At 29.6% G+C, this 21,394-nt stretch overlaps 1 protein-coding gene across 12 annotated transcripts in view; it reads right to left on the reverse strand.

Annotated features, from left to right (window-relative positions):
* Nucleotides 1-62: 62 nt before the first annotated feature.
* The window catches only part of sif (guanine nucleotide exchange factor still life), a 43,222-nt gene continuing 21,890 nt past the window's right edge, over nt 63-21,394 (reverse strand). For 11 of the 12 annotated variants that reach the window (XM_089178784.1, XM_015325104.2, XM_015325091.2 and 8 more), the window contains 18 exons: nt 19,219-19,364; nt 18,714-18,981; nt 18,363-18,506; nt 18,045-18,227; nt 17,301-17,555; nt 16,971-17,141; nt 16,696-16,882; nt 15,930-16,196; nt 14,967-15,247; nt 14,296-14,490; nt 14,107-14,215; nt 13,838-14,017; nt 13,647-13,765; nt 13,397-13,573; nt 13,077-13,264; nt 12,549-12,952; nt 12,117-12,338; nt 63-11,872 (listed from right to left, as the gene is read on the reverse strand). In XM_089178784.1, the coding sequence (XP_089034910.1) occupies nt 11,694-11,872; nt 12,117-12,338; nt 12,549-12,952; nt 13,077-13,264; nt 13,397-13,573; nt 13,647-13,765; nt 13,838-14,017; nt 14,107-14,215; nt 14,296-14,490; nt 14,967-15,247; nt 15,930-16,196; nt 16,696-16,882; nt 16,971-17,141; nt 17,301-17,555; nt 18,045-18,227; nt 18,363-18,506; nt 18,714-18,981; nt 19,219-19,364 (3,675 nt within the window). In that variant the 3' untranslated portion in view covers nt 63-11,693. The remainder of the gene's footprint in view (nt 11,873-12,116; nt 12,339-12,548; nt 12,953-13,076; nt 13,265-13,396; nt 13,574-13,646; nt 13,766-13,837; nt 14,018-14,106; nt 14,216-14,295; nt 14,491-14,966; nt 15,248-15,929; nt 16,197-16,695; nt 16,883-16,970; nt 17,142-17,300; nt 17,556-18,044; nt 18,228-18,362; nt 18,507-18,713; nt 18,982-19,218; nt 19,365-21,394) is intronic. The other variant, XM_015325092.2, reaches the window with a different exon arrangement.

Below are 21,394 nucleotides of genomic sequence, written 5' to 3' on the forward strand. Positions count from 1 at the left end.
ACTCTTGAATCGAATGATAGTCGAAGAAGAGTAAAACTTTGTTAAGACTCTTGCTTGATTACTTTTTCTTTTTTTTTTTTCTTTCTCGAGTAGCAGGTGTCAGTATTATACTTTTTTTCCATTTACAATTAAACCTATACTCGAAGTATAGGTAGGTAAAAAAGTATCTGCACCTTGATAAAGTATCGATAACACAATATTCGATTTTTACGAAGAAACAATAATAATAATATTTTACAGTCGTAATCGTGTTGACATTTTTATTTATTCTCTTCGACGTTTAACAATAATTTGCTTTCATTCTATTTCTTTTTTTTTCTTCGAAAAGTGTTTTTTTTTTTTATTTTATTTTATTATAACATTACGTTATTTTTTTTTTTTTTTTTTTTTTAAATAATAATTAATTATTCATTGATTGTCTTTTAGTCGTGAAACAATTAATTTTTTTTTTTTTTAATTTTTCTAAACAACTTAATAATTTAATCATTTTAAAAAAGAAACTTAAAAGGTAGTTTTTTTTATTTTTTTTTTTTATAATCAAATCAATCATCCAACCTTATTATTTCATTCTTTAAAAAACGTTCGAAATATTATATATATATATAAAATTAATATAATATTATATAATATTAATATTAATATATAATATATTATATATATTATATATTATAATATTATATAATATTATTATACTAATTAATATATTAATTATATAATAATATAATTATATATATAATTAATATAATATTATATAATATTAATATTAATTATATATTATATATCATATAGTATATATTATAATATTATATAATATTATTAATAATTAATATAATTATATATATATGTGTATCAATCGATTCAAATAACAAAAAAAAAAATGTATAGTCATTCTCGTAAAGAAAAAGTCATCGATATCGGTTATCAAAAAAAATGAAATATAATATATAATGAAATATAATATTCGATGACTCGAAACTTTCTAACATTGTCGTTAACTCAATCTCAAAAGATCTTATCTGGAAAGATCTTATCTCGAAATATTCTTAACACTTTTTATCAATAATTATTAAACGTCGAAGATTCAAGCAAGATGGCCATGTATTTTCTTTTTGTTTCGTTACAAATCGCAATTTTTCCCTCTTTTTCGCTTAATTATTTATTATTACCTATCTTTTTCTCTCTTTTCTGTTTTTCTTTTTTTTATAAATATTTTTTTCTATTTTTATTTTTTTTTATTTTTTTTTCAATCGAATGTAAACCAATCGAGTTAATAAATGATCAATCTCGTTATCGACGTAAACTATTTCATATATATTTATTTCTTTATTTCTTTATTTCTTTATTTATTTATTTATTTATTTATTTATCTTGATCGTTCTCGTCGATTATTTTTGGACGAGTAGAAAAAGGAATGTCGACTCCTGCTCGGAGACGCGCCTCGACAGAATTTATACAATAAAATTTATATATAGTAGATAATGCAATAATTCGAGCAACAGAAGGTCCTTCGTAAATTCTTAAATCTGCACGTGTCACTGTATGTATATCTCTCTGTGTGTGTTTGTGTGTGTGTGTATGTGTGTGCGTGTGTATATATATTTATGTTACGTATTTTCGTATCTACGTACGCATATGTGTATGTTTGTGTGTGTGTGTGTGAGTGTATTTTTGACCGATGTATAGTACACTTGTGTTTCACTTATATTAATTAGTAAGTATAGGTTTCTTATTATTTTTATTTATTTATTTATTTATTTTTCGCTGTCAGATCTTAACCGATGTCTTAATTAGTTATACATTGTGTATGCGCGCGTTATATGTTTGTGTATGTGTTATTTGTGTGGTTTGGTGTGAGTGTGTTTGTTTCATTTACGTAATCATGGTTTCATTGCATGTACGATTTTTAAGTGAAATGTTAACGTATCTTTATATTACATATCGTTATCATCATTCTCATATCTTCATATCACCGTCATCATAATCATCATCATCATCATCATCATCATTATCAGTTTCTAACTTTTCCCCATAATCATCGAATTTCATCGAATAATCATCGACTATCTCTTTCGTTTCTTTTCTTCGTTGAGTTTTATCAATGGTTTCTTTATTTATTTTTTTTTTTTTGACACCAATTGACATTTCACTATCACTTTTTCTCTTTCTCTTTCTCTTTCTCTTATTCTATTTCATTCATTTTCCTTCCATCTTTCTCTTTTCATCCATCGTTCCTTTCTTTTAATTAATTATTTATTTACTTACTTTTTCTTGTTTCTTTTTTTTCTGTGTTTTGTTTTTTGTTTTTTGTTTTTGTTTTTGTTTTTTTTTCTAGGATCGATAATCAACGAATCATTATCGCGCGATATATTTCAACAGAACCTTCCTTTCTCCTTTTGAATAATTTCATTAGAATTATCTTTCGTGATTTGTTCGTTCTGAGATTAGAAATTGTTTGTATTTTAATCGAAGAAACAACATCGAAATGAACAAATTTATGCGACAATGAATTAACGAACAATTTTATTATTTTGAGAAATATCATTTTTGTTTAATTAAATAATATTATTTATTTTTAACACTTTGTTGATCAGTTATTTTTTTTAAATAATTTATCTCATGTCACCGACCATTATTTCGTAATTAAAATTGAAAAGTAAAACAATATAGAAATAATTTTTTTTTTTTATAAATTTTTACTTATTATTAAACTTTGAATATTTCTTCTTGGTATGATAAATAGTATAACAAATAGTATCAAAAAATCTGTTATTATTGTAATATTTATTTTCTCTGCATTTTCCTTTTAAATAGCGTGATGCGACAATGAAAGCGCATCACGAGTTAACTCGTGATTGGTCAGCAACGTTCTACCACAGAAACACGAATTAACTTGGGACCGGTCAACATAGTGTTAACGATACTTTTGTAGAAAATTTCTTTCATTTCAAATTGTATAATATCTTTCTTCGTGATAATTATGACAAATTTTATTTTGTCAAATTATTATTATTATTATTATTATTATTATTATTATATATTATATTTAATTGATCAAATCATTAATATGATTTATTTTAAAAAAAACCAATTGGAATACAAGATAAATCATAAAGCGAATTTTGTACGAATTTTTCAATATCACCGATATTTAGATATTTTTTTTTTCATAAAAAAAAAAAAAAATTAAATAACAATTGAAAATAATCAATGTTACTCATTGTCACATTATTATTATTTTTTTTTGTTTTGTTACTTTAAACATTTCAATGATCATCCCTTCACGATTCTCGTTCACCCTGTTTCTAATATCGCGATTTGACAGGCCGTGTGTGAAGAAACCGGGCGTCCGAATTTTTCTATTTTTTTTATTTTTTTATTAGTTTTTCTTGTTTGTTTGTTTGTTTGTTTGTTTGTTTAAGGAAGAAGAAAAGAAAGAGTTTTGCACTTGATGACGCGCTATTTTTTTTTTCGTATATATTTTTGTTGTTGTTTGTTTATCGATACCCAGGGAACTCGGCCGATCGTCAATAAATGGGATCTAACAAATAGTCATTCTATTTCATCTTTTTATTCATACTATTTCTTTGTTGTTGTTGTTTTTTTCTTTATTCTATTTTTTTTTTATATTTCTTTTTAAATGTCAAGATCTCTCTCTTTCTCTCTCTCTCTCTCTCTCTTTCTCTCTATTACTTTCTCCATGTGTTACGCGATTATTCACGTGTCAACTTAATCTAAAATTATAATAGTACTGAAAAAAAAAAAAAAAAAAACAAACAAGAAGTACAAAAACAAAAGGAAAATAATACAAAAGAAAAAGAAAATTATTGTTCAATTTATTCTCTTTTTTTTTTTTTTTTTAATCGTTAACAATATCGTAAGGAAAAAAATTTCGATTAAAAAGAGATTATCGTTTTGTTTTTTCTCTTTTTTTTTCTTTTTTTTTTTTTTTTGGTGTTACTTGAAAATTGCATAGAAAATACTCGAGGCGTGTTTTTTCTTTTTTTTTTTATTCGACGACAAAAAAAAGGGGACCAGCCTTCTTTTTTTTTTTTTACGCATCGAGATTTAATATGATTTTTTTTTTTTTTTTTTTTTGACAAATATTGGAAATAATATCTCTTCTTAACAGGTGTTTTGTGTGTTCGCACAGGTGTTCTTTTTCACGAGTCATTTCAAATTCACCGATAAAGATCTAACATGAACCTAACGTGTGTATTTTTACTCGATTAAGAGACAATAATAATTCGATTATTATTAATTTTCATAATTATTCTCTTAATTGATCGATAATATTGACACATCTATTATTATTATTAATAATTAATCATAAATTTACAATCAACGATGATCGATTGAATCAATGATCGTACTAATTGTAATAATTGACGATTAATTATTCCCGATTTGAATATACGCACGGTTTAATATGAAATAAACTGAGAAAAAAGGAAAAAAAAATAGAACAAGTATTTTCGTTGAGATCCGAGATTTAAGCACCGACGAGTTTTGTACTGAAATGTGCCTGCACATGTGTGTGTGTGTGTGTGTGTGTGTGTGTGTGTGTGTGTGTCTCTTTCTCTCTCTCTCTCTCTATATATATATATATATGTAGTACCGTCTCATAAAAATATATAATACATTTCGTATTTCAGATAGAACGTTCTAAAATGTCAAATTAATTTTACAATCTCAAATTGTCTGTCATTATTATAAGCTCATTGCCTGTATAGAGAATCGTGGCCTTTAAATAGTTGTGTGTGAATATACGTACATACAACGTTGCGTTTATATGCGTGTATATTTGTGTTTGCTGCATGTTGGTACACATGCGTGTTCAAGTTTATATGTGTGTATGTATTTGTATATATATATTTTTGTCTGTGTCACCTCTGCATTAATATATGTATATATATATATAGATCTATTAATAAATATATCATAATAATATTACATCACCGACGGATACGCTAATAATTGACGGGATTCTACGAGTATCGATTATAATAATAATAATAATAATAATAATAATAATAATAATAATAATATCGAATGAGCCAAATTTTGTTTCGTTATGAAATCTAAATCGGTTCGTACGGAAATCATAACGATGTCATAGTGTGCTCTCTGTTATTTATTTTATTTTCTTCTTTTTCTTTTTTCTTTTTTTTTTGTTCTCTTTTCATTTCAATTATTTTCAGTTCTCTCTATTTTAAATTCATAGGTTTTTTTTTTTTTAAGAGATCCTTTCATTTGCGAGTATAGTTGGTTTCAATTTGCATTACACATTCGAGTTCGATAATAACATCGAATTTGTTATTTGTTTTCCCCCTATCTCTCATCCCCCCTCCTCTTCGTATAATGGAGGAAACAAAAATTATGGAATATTTTGATTCCATAATTAATGGAATATACCAACCAATGTGTTTGTGTGTATACACGTTAAATACGACAAATTCATTTAGCTTGTAAATATTGGTTAATAATAATAATAATAATAATAATTATAAAAGAAAAGAACATAAAAATAATTGTCATAGATTTGGAAATATTAATAATCGAATATGATAATTAAAGGGTCGTCAAAAAAATTGATTATTTATACGATGAGATCGGCCGATTTCTAAAATCACACTATAAACACACATAATCGCGTGCCACCCTCTCTCTATTTCTTTCTCCTTACGTCGTACGCGGCATTTTTCACCGACTTATATAACATATATGTATGTATGTATGTATGTATCCATGTATGTATGTATGTATGTATGTATGTATGTATGTATGTATGTATTTTGTGTATTTATGTTTATTTAATAATATTATTCCTTACGAGTGAGACGACGCGTATCCCAAAACATCAATGTCGCGCAATTCATTTTAATTCCTAATGTAAATAACGATCCGAATCGACAATGTCGAACAATTCTTCTTCTCGTAAACATTTTTCTTTTTTTTTATTTATTTATTTATTTATTTCATTTATATTCTAATTCCAACATTTATACTTTCGTTCTAGCCTCCTCCTCCCGTCCCCCGTCCCCCGTCCCCCGTCATTCCATCTATTTCTTTTCGTGTAGTACATTTCGGTATCATTCTCTTTCTTTCTTTTGCTTTTTTTCTTGTTTATATTTTATTTTATTTTATTTTATTTTTTATTTTTTTTTTTATTTTTTCCGTTAATTGTATTATCTTTATGTATCATATATATATTTTTTTCCTTTTTCATATTAATTCTTTCGACGAATTTAATAAAAAAAAAAAAAGAGAAAATACAAAATAAGAAGTTGTAGAAGAAAAAGAAGAAGAAGAAGAAGAAGAAGATGATGATGATGATGAAGAGAAAAGAAAAATTAGAAGAAACAAAATATAAATAGAATAAAATATGAAATATTAAAATCTCGAAAATAAATAATAATAATAATATATAAATATTAATAGTAATAATAATAATGTTAAAAAAAAAAAAACAATTCGTCAATGAATGACGGTCAGTCTACTCGCCACTCTCGAACGGAAGATCGGACATTGCGAATTGTGCGACAACAGTTTGGAAATATATCAAAGTCTGAGTATTCTTTTTTTTTTCTTTTTTCTTTTTTCTTTTTTTAAAGTGTACTCTATCAAATTCCATTTAAAAATTACTAATTAAATTCCAGTAGATGATAGTTTTAAAATACTGGCTTTGACGATCTTCGGAACGATTGTCATGGCAAGATTTTTGTTTTGTTTTAATTGGTTCATTTGTTTTGTATTCTTCATACGTTTCTTTCTCTCGGTTTTTTCTCTTTTTTTGCTTGTTTGTTTGTTTGTTTTCTTTTTTTCTTTTGGATTTCTTTTTCTTGGCTTTACTCGTTTTCTTTAAAAAAAAAAAAAAAGAAAAACTCAAAAATATTTTTCGGCGACGAACGACGAACTCGAACTTAGTTTATTACATACATATACTTATACATATAATAGAAATATCTATCGCGACGTATATGTACGGCCGGAGTTATTCGAAGATCTCGAAGAAATAATCCAATAGAGAAGAGGATTTTTGTTAATTATTTATTGTAATATAACGCAGTTAGCAGGATGTTGTTGGTATTAGTGGTGGTGGTGGTGGTGGTAGTAAGGGGTAGGATAAAATCACGTTGATTTACCTTGAAGGTAGGGAAAAGGGTGTAAATTATTTTCTTCGAATTATTATATATACTACGTGTTTATATAATCAAATTTATTATATTACGAAGTAAATGCTTCTATCTGTTGAGTCGAATTATTTTTATCCGAATTCTCTTACTCATATCTTCCTCGAAAAAAAAAAAATCAATTTATTTGTTATTTTTACCACACGCCACGATCGATTAAGAAAATTAATTCAAATGGTATATTTGAATGGAGTGAGAAGAAACGAAAAATTTCATAATTAATAAAATATATAAAATAAATAAACAAATAAATAATATATAAGAAAAAATCGATATATCGTTTTATTTATAAAACTCAAATCCCCAAAACTATAATCAATCGTTCAATTTTATAATCGTCTTACGCGTATTTTCGATGTTACTCGAATGATTTCAAATGCAAGGGATACGAACAGAGATTAATCAGACAGAAACATTTTCCTTCGTTTACGCAGATGAATTCTCCTGTCAACAAAGTGCTCGTTGTTTCTTTCTTCCTTTTTTTTTTATCCTTTCTTTTTCTTGCTTTCTTTCTTTCTTTCGTTCATTCATTCTTTTTCCTATAGAATTCATGCATCATCTGTTTTTTATTTATTTATTTTTTTATTATTACACTCTAACCGACAATGAAGAAGATCACGCGACTTTTTCTTTTTTCGTTCGTGTTCGTTCGTTCGTTCGTTCGATAAAATCGATTCGGCGGATTCGGACCGTGCCACACGTGAGTTTTTTTTTCTAATTAAACGTCATCTAATTTAATCCAAATAACAGTTTTAAACTTGTGTGCGTGTGTGTGTATTTGTATGCATGTTTAGAAGTGAGAGAGTTTTATTATTCGCGCAAAACGAGTCCGTGTAAAATATCTTCATGTGTTAGTAATACGTGTCTCTTCTGTATATATATATATATATGTGTGTCTGTGTGTGTGTTATGTGTGTGCTGTCTCTGTGTTAACGTGTATTAGTGTATGGTATGTGTGTGTGTTTAGTGTATATTTTTTTTATGCGCATTTTTACACAAACATGTGTGTATACGAGGTGTGTTAAGTAAAGTATTATACGTGTTTACGTATTTTATGTATGTATTTTTTTTTTTTAATGTCAGTATTTTTTTATATTTATTATATATATTTTATTTATTTATTTATTTATTTATTTATTTTTTTGGTTGTGTAGGTATTCATCTATGTGGATACTTTCTGTCGTCTAAATTTACACGAATTAAATCTTTCGATACCGTCTTAAATTTATCGTAATACCCATTATAACAACGTGTTTATATATATATATATTCGGATATCGTTTATTTTATTTTATTTTTTTTTTTTTTTAGTTCCGTGTGCCGATATTTTTGGTGTTCCACGTGCTCGTTCGTTTCGCAAGGGTATTTTTTTTTTCATTTTTATATATGTATATGTATATATATATATATTTATCAGTTTTTCTTTCCCTTTTTTTTTTTGTCTCATTTCTTGTTTTTTTTTCTTCTTCTTCTTTCTTCCTTCCTTCCTATCGTTTTTTAATAATAATAATAATAATAAATTCTATGTGAGCTTTTTTTTCATTTTAATGATCGATTTTTATTTTAAACATCGTTTCCTATCCCATCTCACCCCAACCAACCTCCCCACTCTTTCTTTTTTAACATTATTATTCTCGTATTTTTTATTTTTTTTTTTTCATTTCTGTATATTTTGTTGTTGCTATTGTAAATATTACCATTTCAAATCTTACTTTTTTCTTAATTAATTATTTATTTCGTTTGTTTTAAAAATCACATCATCGTGTCGCACGACACACCGAGTGCACAATAAGAAATTCGCGTTACGATCTCGCGCATCCATCCAAACCTGCTTTTTGGATTTTTCATTCTTTTTTTTATTCTTCCCTTTCTCTTTCCTGAGTCCCTGTCTTTCTTTCCTCTTTCACTATTTCTTTATTTTCTCTTTTTGTATAATATTAAATAACGTTAAAAATAAAGTCTGCCATTTTCGAGTTCGAAAGCGAGTTCAATGTTAATTATTTCTTTATCTTCATTCTTTTTTTTTTTTACCCTTTCTCGTGTTTTTTTTTTTGTTGTTGTTGCTCTTTTTTTGCGAAACTAACCCGGGGAAACCCTGGTCGACGAACAATAAAATTCATAAAGTCCCCCCTCCCCACTACCCTAGCCCTACCCCCATCCCTTTAATTCTTATATGTATAATACATACATATATATATATATACGACTTCTTTTAATTGATTTTCTTTATATCGCTATGATTACTCGTTACGTCGTCGTTTATTTTAATTTTAATTTTCTTTTTTTTACTTTTTTTGTTTAACCCCATCTATTTTTTTCCTTCTTCTTCTTCATCTTCTTCTTCTTTTTCTTCTTCTTCCTCTTCTTCTTCTTCTTCTTCTTCTTCTTCTTCTTCTTCTTCTTCTTCTTCTTCTTCAATCTCATTGTCAGATCTTTTTTAAAGTCTCGACATATAAGTCATCATTCATTAATCGATAATAATAATAATAATGTTAATAATAATAATGATCATTCATAATTTATCCCACTGACAATGATCATGATAATGCCAATGGTTAATTACTTATAATTATAATAATGCTAATAATAATATTAATACTATAATACTAATATTAAATTTTAATAATCAAAATAATCATAATAATCGTAATAATAATAATAATAATAATAATAATAATAATAATAATAATAATAATAATAATATTAATAATAATTATTAAATAACAATGTGATTGGAGACGATGATGATAAGAATATTAAGAATAATGATATAATATATATATATTATGACGATAATAATAATTAAGTAGTAATCGTAACGACATCATCATCATCATCATCATCATTATCATTATTATCATTATCATCATCATCATCATCATTATTACAATATATATATATATATATACACAGGGTCAATCGGCTGACACACTTTGCGCTTTACCGTCCACGCGGGAAAAACGCTCGTAAAAGTGGTATAAGGAAGTTGTTATTAATTTTCTTCTTTTTTTTTTTTTGCATGATTTCTTTATATTCTCTTTTTTTTTTCTTTTTTTATTCTCGTTGCTTATCGCGTCATTTTATTTTATTTTTTTTTTAAATTTCTCTTTGTTCTCCTATTTCTACTTCCTTTTTTTCTTTTGCCGTTTTTTAAAAAACGGTGATTGAAAAAAAGAATCAGCCCCCACCCCCCCATCCTCCTCCCTTGTATCTTACTCACCCCATAATATCGCTGGGTGTATAGTAATTTACGTATGCATTTTTTTTATTATATATATATTATTTTCTTTTCCCATCATTATCATCATCATCATTTTATCATGATCATTTTCTTCTTCATCTTCTTCTTTATGTAGGAACGTATTAGGTGCGGAAACGAAAAAGGGACGACACAAATAATCATCATCTCTTATTATGTCAATGCGCTAATGTGCCTTTTATAACGCGCTCCAATAATAAATTAATTAATCGCACGGTTTAAATTAAAACATAATAATATATATTGCGCTTCCCCTTCTCCCTTTTTCTCACGCTCTAAGAGTAATTGCAAGTTAATTAACCTTTTTCTGTTTGAAAGTTTATTAAATAAACGTTAACGATGCATATCGAGCGGCAAAACGTAACACACATACACATACACACACACACACACATACACCGTCGTCATATCCGAGACACGGTTCAATTATGACCGAATCATAATAATAAAAGATTATAACCGGATCGCAACTCCATTGATAATGATCTATGAAAGATTAGAAATTGTCGAAGATAAAGTAATTGAAAAGAAAGAAAAAAACAAAGAACAAATAACATTTCAATATTTCTTCCATGTGATTAATTAATTAAACGTTAAGAATTAATAATATCGATTATTTTACGTTAAAATAGTATGATTTGTAACAATTGTTAATACTTATTATGTTGTTGTTGTTGTTGTTGTTTTTTCTTTTTTCTTTTTCTTTTGTGAGATAATAACAAAGACGGCCGACGACATTAACGTTGTTTTATAATACTTGGAAGACAAAATTAGAACGAGGAGTAATAGTATTAAATTGTAGGAAAAGGAGGAAGAGGGGTAGTAGTAAGAGGAGGAGGAGGAGAAGGAGGAGGAGGAGGAGGAGTAACGGATGTTGTCTTCATTTTGTTTGTCTAATCATTTATGCGTACCGCGTGGGCGGTTTAGCAATATTTCATAATTAAATCACACGTTAATTAACCATGGTGATAACGTGAGAACGCATATGTGTGTTATTTCTAATCTTTCACTTTTCTTCCCCTCTCTTTTCCCTCTCTTTCTCACTCACTCTCTCTCTCTATTTTTACTCGATCATCGTTTGACCTTATGCAATAAATAAAGTCATCATAGTTCATTCGAACGTAATTCGAACTCAACGGATTCATCATTTTGTTGTTTTTTCCTTCTTTTTTTTTTCTTTTCTTGTTTTTATATATCTATAATATTTAACATTATTATTGAAAGTTTCCCCGACGTTTAAAAAATTAAACGTGATTATTAAAGTTAGATTGTTGAGCACAATTGCTTATCTCTATTAAAGATTTTCTTGAGGCGCTGTGGCTCGAGGTCATGTCCGTGAACTCGCCGGCCGACTTACCCTTTCTTGGTAACGTCGTAGCCTCGCCTAACGATGGCAATTCTCGGGGTTTCCAAATTGGCGAACCTAAAAAGATTATTTACAAATTATTTTTTAAATCTCGTAGCAATTTAACAAGTTCCGTGCCAAGACGTTTTTGCACGGAACTTGTCGTTAAGGTCATTTGATTTTCAACGCATTAAAACACGTAGCCTAAAGATTAAGTTTAACGTTTATCTACCAACGGCGTTACACGTGACACGAAACTTGTTAATAAAAATGAAGAAAATTCAATAAAAGGGATAATAAGTAAAATTCGAAAACATCTTACCAAGCTCTTTAACTGTAATCGGTTGATAATTTTCTGGCTGATGAGAAGACTGAATGAGCCTGGCTTGGCTGCCAGTACTTCCAGCGGAAATGGTAGAAGTAGTGCTCAGTGTCAAATGATTAGGTGTACGGCCCAGATTAGTCTTCTTCTCGCCTAAAAAAGCTTGAGAGTCTTCCTCTCCTTCCGATTTAGTTCCTGAATCCATTTCAACTTTTACTTCCCCTGTATTTAATGTAATAACAATAATAATGATGATGATGATGATGATGATGATGATGATATAAATAATTATAATCAAATTCTTCGAAACGATTGAAGTTATTTGAATGGTTTTTTAGTTTAAATTGAAAAAAAAAAACAAATAAAAAGAAAAAAAAAACTTTCTAAGTAATTTTAATAAAAACAATAATTTTAAAAAAATATCAAATTTACCCGAAGTGTCACTTATGGTTTTGCTTCTCGTACGAAATGTTATCTGTTGTTGACTTATAGCTGGTTCTTCCATATCCTTATCCTCTGAACTCTCATGTTCCACAGATTGTTTCGAATGACTATACTTTCGTTTTGCATTATGCGAATTACTTAACAATTGTTGTTTTATAGCTTTTTTTGACAACGTTCCCGTAGTTACCACCGTGGTACCATTACCATTTTGACTTTGAACCTGTGTCGCTTGTTTCTCAAATTTTTCTACGTGACTAGCAGACATCCTAGGTGCTATTGTCATCGGTGGTTGATTAATGTTCTGTTTCGTTGAAGGAATACTCATATTTCTAACCGATTCTCGTATGATTTGTCGAATAGTTTTTAAGAATGCATTTCTAAATTCTGTCGTACTGAAAAGATATATCAAATATTTTCTTATGAACAAAACAACAAACCAAGAAACATTTAAAACAAGATCGTAATATTAAATTTTTATTAAAGATTATTTCATTAGATTGTAATTAGGAAAAATACCTGTTAGAAAGTACATAGACTTTTTCCGATCTTCTTTGTAATTGACTTCTAAGATGTATCAATTCCCATAAGAAATGCGATTCCATATCTTTGGCCGAACTGGCTCTGACTTGAACCTCGGTAACAGGAATCAAAACTTGATAACGAATTATTTCTACCTCACTGGAATTTGCTTTCGTTGAAACTCCCTTTAAAATAATACGATTAATTTATTAAATCATTCGTATAAGTAAATATATATATATATATATATATATATATATAATAATAATAATAATAATAATAATAATAATAATAATAATTTAATATTTGAATATTACCATGAGTTTTTTCTTTTGTCTTAATCTCTCCTTGCAGAGGAACACTACGGCGGATTTGAAAACAAAACACATGGCGTGCAATTCCAAACCTTTCTTTATCTTACCAAGAAAGTCTGAAATATTTAACCATTCGACACCGCCGTAATACAAAAGATCTCCTGGACTTAGATCGATTGGCTAAAGAAAAAAAAAGGAATATAATATTGAAATGTTACAAAGAATATAGAATTTGAATTTAAATTTTAATTACCTGTTTACAAGATTTTTGATGTTGTCTGAATAAATGATCAAAAATAGCACCATATTCCTCGTGAATCCTTTGCATTTCGTTAATGTGTTCGGCAACTTTTTCCATACCCTTAAGAGCCTCTGAAATTCGATGATTATTAATTATAATGATCCAATAATATTATAATGAAAATATAATATAATATTAATTACCAATCAAATGTTGATGTTCTTCGCTTCGTTCGTCAGTAAGATTTCTAAGTTGTTGCAATAGCAACGGATATTTGAGTATTCTTTGAATTGGCTTTATCAAGTAAGATTCCAATGTCGAGGAATGCTGTTGACGTGGATTTCTCGCTTGCAGGAACTCTTGTAAAGCTTGATTTCCTTCGTCTATATAACAACAAATTATTCGATATAAGTTTAATAATAATTTTGTATAATTTTGCGTGTGTTAATTGTTTGTTTTACAATAAACTAACTTGGATGTAAAACTTTTTGGGCCTTCGAATGGCTTGCGCAAAACGAGCTGTACAGCTTGAAGTGATTTACGTAAAATAAGAAGGCACTTCCAATGGAAAATAGAACACCCTGTTTAATGAAAATTATTATTAGTTGAAATAAATTATTATATAACAGAGAAATAATTCTAACATTTGAAAATAATTTACCTTAAATTGACTAGGATGGTCAAAACTGTTGAAGTCTGCCTCCATTTCAATAGCATGATCAAGATTTTGCAGGAATTGTCGTTGAAACGTGACTATTTCCTGAATATTTCCAAATAGTGCATTTATTTCGGCATTAGATAAGAAGGTCTCGCGTTTAAGGGGTTCCAAATAATTTTCCAGCAAATTGTTTAAATTCTGTTATGAAAGAAATTTGATTATTTCATTAGAAAGTAATTAAACATTTTAACACGTTCGTCGCCCAAACCCGTTTCGGTTGAGTTTCTCGCAAGGCCCAAAATTCGACTGTCGTCGCACCGTAACGTAAAGAAGCGATAAGTAGAAATATCAACAATGCAACCCCTAGTATTATGTTTATATTATATTATTATATTTTATTTACCGAAAATAATATTCTTTCGAAATGGGAAATGTGATAAGTTTTTCCAACTAAAAATATTATAACTTTAACAAGAAGAAGAGCGTCACCTTATACGGTGACGGGGCCCCCGGAGAAGCATGCCCGTCTACAGTTTATGGTGCCATGGCGACGAACGTGTTAATTTAATTTTAATCCTAGTTAATTAAATGCAATTATATGCATAATAATTTAATAAAATAATTAAACACTTTAATTGTGAATTTATTCTTATTTAATTAAATGTAATGAATACCTTTACATAAGTTCGTTCAGTCTCGATCAATTCTAATATCACTTTCTTTAATTTTTCGGCATCGCTCAATTGTCTACTTGGTGTTAGTGCTTGAGAATGTGAACTCACGACACTTCCTGTGGGACTTGATTTTCTGGTCTCACCGGGTGATCGGCAAATACCCGTTACTTGTTCGGCCGTTTTTAATAAATTTTCTATCTCGAATGAATTCGTTCTCGATGTTTGCTTACCATTTTCAATATGCGAGGTAGTAGTACACTCTTGCATGAGACTTTCCTTGCCTGGAAAAAAAAAATCAATATATACAGTATAAAATGTAATTTCAAACAATGGATCATTTGGGAATAGTACGCGAATAGATTCTTAGACAAATTTTCTAGATTAAAAAGTTATACATTTATCACGATAAATGGATATTAATAAAAAAAAAAAAGAAAAAAGAAAGAAAATAAGCACAAAGTTATCGATCGGTAATTTAATTCCATAAAGTTTTCGAAATGATTAATAATAATAATAATAATAATAATAATAATAATAATAATAATGAAAAACATAACGCGTTATATTCACATGAATATGAAATTTCTTATGTTTCGTTGAACGTGTTATAACATTTTTTTGCATGAAAGTTCTATTATTAAAGATTCATCAAGATAGAGACGAAAAAAGTCTTAAGGGAAGAAATATTATTTTATCGATTTAGAATCCAAGGCCCAGTTGTCCCCGGTGAGAGTTCTATTTTTTCTCTGTTGACGGTCAAAGGATTATCTTTGCTTCATTAGACTTTGAACTAATGAGATCATTACAGAGTGAAGAAGGAAAGGCCTCGAGAGAAATATGGAAAAAGCATCCTGCATTGGCACGATGATGATAATGATGATAATGATAATCATGATGATGATGATGATGACACCTCTTAGACGTATCAAATAATAGATATGATATAAAATTAACAAGACTCACTCCATCCTGGAGCAGGTACTATCAGGCCGGATATCATTTCTTCACTTATAACTGGCGGATCCGAGGGTGGAGGTGGACAAACCAAACTTTCAATGATGTCATCAGTTACTCTCATAATTCCAGTAAGATCTGGTGGTTCTGTTCTTGACGATCTCATCATCATACAAAGACCAACCTCTTCTTGAAGTACACTTTCCAAATACATCATATCTAAGTCGCTTACTATAGCACCGTTGATTACCATAATCTCGTCACCCTTAATAATCCCTGAAAGTATTACACGTTTATCGAATAATGCATAAGATAAAGTTAACGAGTAAGGACGAAGATAAAGATGATGGATGGAAAACGAACGTGACGCGTTTAACATGTCATTCAATTTTATTACCATAACGATCGTTTAATCAAGAGAAGAGAACAGAGAGAGAGAGAGAGAGAGAGAGAGAGAGAGAGAGACCATGAAGAATAAATAAGCACTATAAGCATGTATGTCAAAGCGTATCCCGATAACTTTGTTCAAATATGCAGTAAAGCGTGACAGATCGGTCTCTCTTAATGACATCGATATACATACGCGTTGTCAACCACTCCTATACTCTCTTCGCACGATTAGTATAATAATAATAATAATAATAATAATAATAATAATAATAATGCATCTTTAAGGTCGTTTTCAATACTCCCGTTGCATTTGGTCGAATGTGATCATTAAAAAAAAAAAAAAATGTGAAAAATTTGATGATTAATCAAAAGAAATAAAACTCACCGTTTTGCATTGCCACGCTTTTATCTTCAACACGGCTAACGTAACAACAAAGTTCGTCCTGTCTATCGGAATTTTCAATGAGTTCAGCCTCCACGGAAAATCCCCACATCTGTTCCAAGGTATTCCTTTGCAATTCCACCTGATACAAGATCTTAGCACAGACCTCGACTATCTCGTGCGTGTGTAACTATAATTTCAAATTAATCAAAGTTTACTTAATTTGAACATATCGTAAACTATCATTTATTTTAAAAATTCAATTCTAATTAACTTACATAAGTATCGATCAAATCGGTTCTATGTGGTACAAAATAATTATGGTCCTCCATGTCGCGTCGTTTTTTAACTCTCACGAAATGTTCCATAGGATTAAGATTTTTTCTGTTACAAGCGCTAGCTAAAAATTCTTCTACCGTCATAGCATCACGCAGAAAAACTGAAACGAGCTAAAAGAAAAAAGAAAAAGACAAAATCAAAGATGTCCAACGATTCGCGATATAAATAACACATGCATTTATTATGTACTTCTATATATAATCATGATTTCCTATAAGAGATACTTATAGGAAATTAACTGGAATGCTAAAACAAAACAAAAGAATTACCTGATTATCCGGCACGGATACTTTGACAGTCTTCTCTTCATCTCTAGATGATATTTGTAATGACCTTCGGCTAGATCCGCTGTTCGACCTAGATAAAAGTGGTGGTCTTCTCTTGGTAGCCCCACGACCGGCTAACAAATTGTTTAATAATGAGGGACTTCGTGCGCAAATGAATGCATGGAAGGACGACACCGTGAAGACACCCAATTTGTTCAAAGTCTGCTTCGTAGCACGAGATACGTGGGTTAGTAGACTCTGTTATGAAAGATAACGATTAAGAGAAAATGAGATGATAGAGAAAGAGAAAATAAAATACATAAATCAAGATAATGAGAAAGTGATTAAAGTAATTGTTTTTTTTTTTTTTGAGACTAATTGGAATTAACGGCCAACACATAGATCGTGCCTCGCCTTTCTTCTTACTTCACAACGACGTTAATTTATTGGAAATTACACAGCTGCAGTTCCTATATGTTCTATTTACGTATAAACACTGGTCGATATCGTTACGCGCATCGCATTTACCGAACCAAGTTTAAATTAAAAAAAAAAAAAAATGTTCTTTCTGTTTAAATTAAGTTTTCCTTCCCTTCATAAGATAATAAATCCTTTTAGTTTGAAAAAGTAATAACCAAATTTATGATGAACTTAAAGATGAATTTAAAAATTCGTTTTACTTACTTACTTTTTACTTATTACTGTTATTACACGTACCAATCGAATAAAACATAATTACTAACTAACCTTAGGATTAGGTAATTCACCACTTTGCAAACTGGCCATGTAACATCTCAAACGAAATTGTTCGCAATGAAGTCTTTCGAGATTTTCTTCCCATTGGACTATTTGATTATTTATTTGTTGTTTAGTTTCAACGTCAGATACGACGGATTGTTGAAGATCCGCCATGTGTTTCATCTTGTGATCCTTAAAATACAAAAAAATACAAACGAGATTACATTAGTTTATAAAATATTTTTTACTTAGAACAAATGTTGTTTGTTTTTCTGTCATATAATTGAAATCATTGATTGAAATAAAATTGATAATATATACATTTACCGATTCTATTGCCTTTTCCAAACGAAAGATTTCTTCTTGTAGAAGATGTAAAGTACCAGTTTTACCACGATGACGAGCGAACGCGGCCGCACAAGCAGAATGTATGCTATTCACCCAATTTTCGAGTTCCACTTGACACGGCGCCTGCAAATTAAATAAGACGCATTTTTTTTCTTCCTCTTTCTTCTTAATCCCTTTCTCTCTCACTCTCTCACTTAATCTCAAGGAGGTATTTTAAAAAATGAAAAAAATTTCATACGTTCCCATAAAAAACGAACGAACGAATGAACGAACGAACGAAAGTTTTGTTCTTTCTTTTTTTTTTATTCTTTTTTTTTTTATTCTCGTCACCTGAAAAAGATAAGCATCGCCGAAAGCGGTGCTCAGGCAAAATATGTAGTCCCTCTTTGGGTGCTCCGGAATTGGCTGCATAATAGCACCATCGACGATAATTAAATGCTTAGGTGCCGCTTCCATGGCTCTACTTTCTTGCGAATCGCAAGGGTAGAAAAGAAGTGTGGTCCCTTTCAGACAGACCCAGTAACCCTTCCAGCCTCTTTTCCTTGCAAGCTCAATTTGATGCTTCTTACGTAACAACCATTTCTTCACGCTGAGGAAACTGCAGATTGACACAAAGTTTAAGTGCACTTTTTTTTCTATTCAAATTGTTCCTTTTTATTTTTTTTTTTCTGACGAACAAAAAGATTTCAATTATCCTACGTGAAACTTTAGAACGATTATTGAAACTACGTTTAAAAGTTGGATGAAAATGATACTTGAAATTATTTCAATATGTAGAAAAATAATGTGTTGTGTGTTCCACATGTGGATAATAAATATTTCATAATTTTGTTACCCTGCTTTTCTAACTGCACCAGTGCAATTGAACGAAGCAGCAGCGGTTCCAGTTTGTTTTCCACGATAGGGTGAATTTATCACACTTTCACCATCATCGTCGTCACTGACCGCAGTAGTGAGAGACATTCTGTCGTCATCCGACATCTACAAAATAAAATCAAAAGATCTTTTGTTTGATTCGGTGATATTTAAACCAAAACTGGAAAACAAAAATGAATAATCAAACATCTTGAACACATTTAAATTACGGATCGTACAAATTTCGGTGTATAAGTGTAATTTAGTGTAAATGGGTGTGATCAAACATTTTGGTAGAAAGGTAGGTAGACGATTACGATTTTGATCAATTAATTTTCTTTTCTTATTCTCTTTTTCTCGAATATTTAAAAAAAAAAAAAAAAAAAAATTTGTAAAATAAAAAATCCAAATGAAAAAGATAAAAGGAAAGAAGAAGAAATATATTCGAACAAAGTTTAATATAAAGGAAGAGGACATAGATAAAATAAAATCTAGGTGAATCTATCGTGTGGCATTGCTCCAGGGATGTGCCCTGTGCACCGATAACACCGATAAAGCTAAAATCATTGGAGCGTGCACAACTTTTACAACAGGGAATTCCTAATTTCGATAATGTTGTGAGATATATTCTGGATAGGGGATGAAAACTTTCAAACATGCTTCCAAGATTACTGCTCGTTTCTTTCTTGTATTGGATCGAAAATTTCGTTTGATAGATAAATAGGTAAATAGGTAAGTTATATAGATGGTAAAAAATTAGGGAAGAAAATAAACACGGATAGAAAAAAAAAACATCAAATGAGAAAAAGAGAGAGAAAGAGAGAGAGAGAGAGGGTGAAAGAGAAAAGAATAAAAAACATGATATATATATATATGCATATATATCTTTCGCGGGGGGAAGAACTCACGTCTCTACCTTTTTAATGGTGTAAGTTGTAGTTAGTCTTTCGCGTAGTTTATCGCGTATTCTTCCAGGGCTAACCGTGGCCCAGAAACTTACGACTTTTTTGAGAAAGTCGGCGTTGCACGCATCCGCCGTAATATGGGGATGGTAATGACAGTAACATCCCTCCTTCAATAGCTTCATGTTTTTCTTAGCGGTACCGTTTATCTTGAACATGATATCCCTACGGGCAACACTCAAACCGTCGATATAATATTGCGCCCAGGTATTCAATGCACCGTTAATAATACGTAGCAGTTTTTGATAATATCCTTCACCTAAACCGTAATTTATCTTTTCCCTGACATTTTTGCAATTGAACCAATAAACTTTTTTCCATTCGTTTATCGATATCACGCTTATCGTATGACGACGACATAGGCAGGTATATTTCTTCGATTGTTGTTTATACAACGTCTTCAAATCCGTATAACTACTGCTCAGACTCAACAAATCCAGGGTACTATTCATACATTTGATCGCCCATCTCGGCTCTACCATTATTCGTCGATGTTCTGTCGATGCTTTGATTGGACGAAGAAAGAGAACATTTGTTTTTTTTTTTTCTTTTTTTTTTTTTTGGGACGGGGCTCAAGCTGGGGTTGGTTGGGGCTAGGGGGTTACACGGTGGATGGATGGATCTTAAGAAGGCCGCTCAAACGTGCGGTTTTTCACGAATAATAATTCTTCTGAATAATGATGAATGGAGAACAACGATTCGACTAAAATTCCTGTTATTCTTCCATAAGAAATGAAGAAACCTTTCTCTTCCATTTTATTTTTTTATTTTTTCTTTTTTTTTTCTTTTTGTCTTTTGGACGGGTAAGAGGAAAACACACGCCACACACACAGAGAGAAAGAGAACTGTTTCTTTTTTTTTCTTTTCGAAAAATAATAGCAATACCAATCAGAGGGTAGTAACTATCTAAACTTTCCTTTTAAGCTCGATTTTTTATTTTTTGTTTTGTTTGTTTTATGCAAATGTTTGTTCACTCCTATTCACAGAAGTGAGAAGTACTTTTTGTATTCTATTTCTTTTTTTTTTTGTTTTTTTTTTCTATGTAATCACTCGTTTATGGTTTATACATATATAGAGAATATTTAAGAAGCATAAAATTCACGATCCTTGTCGTATAATTCAACGATCTGTTGGACGAAAGCCATCGCTAAGGGTTCCAATTTTGTCGTTAACGTTCTCAATACTCCGATAACT

The sequence above is a fragment of the Polistes dominula genome, unplaced genomic scaffold (genome assembly GCF_049000335.1).
Source record: "Polistes dominula isolate Pdom_NZ unplaced genomic scaffold, Pdom_raw_medaka contig_18, whole genome shotgun sequence".
Taxonomy (NCBI): domain Eukaryota; kingdom Metazoa; phylum Arthropoda; class Insecta; order Hymenoptera; family Vespidae; genus Polistes; species Polistes dominula.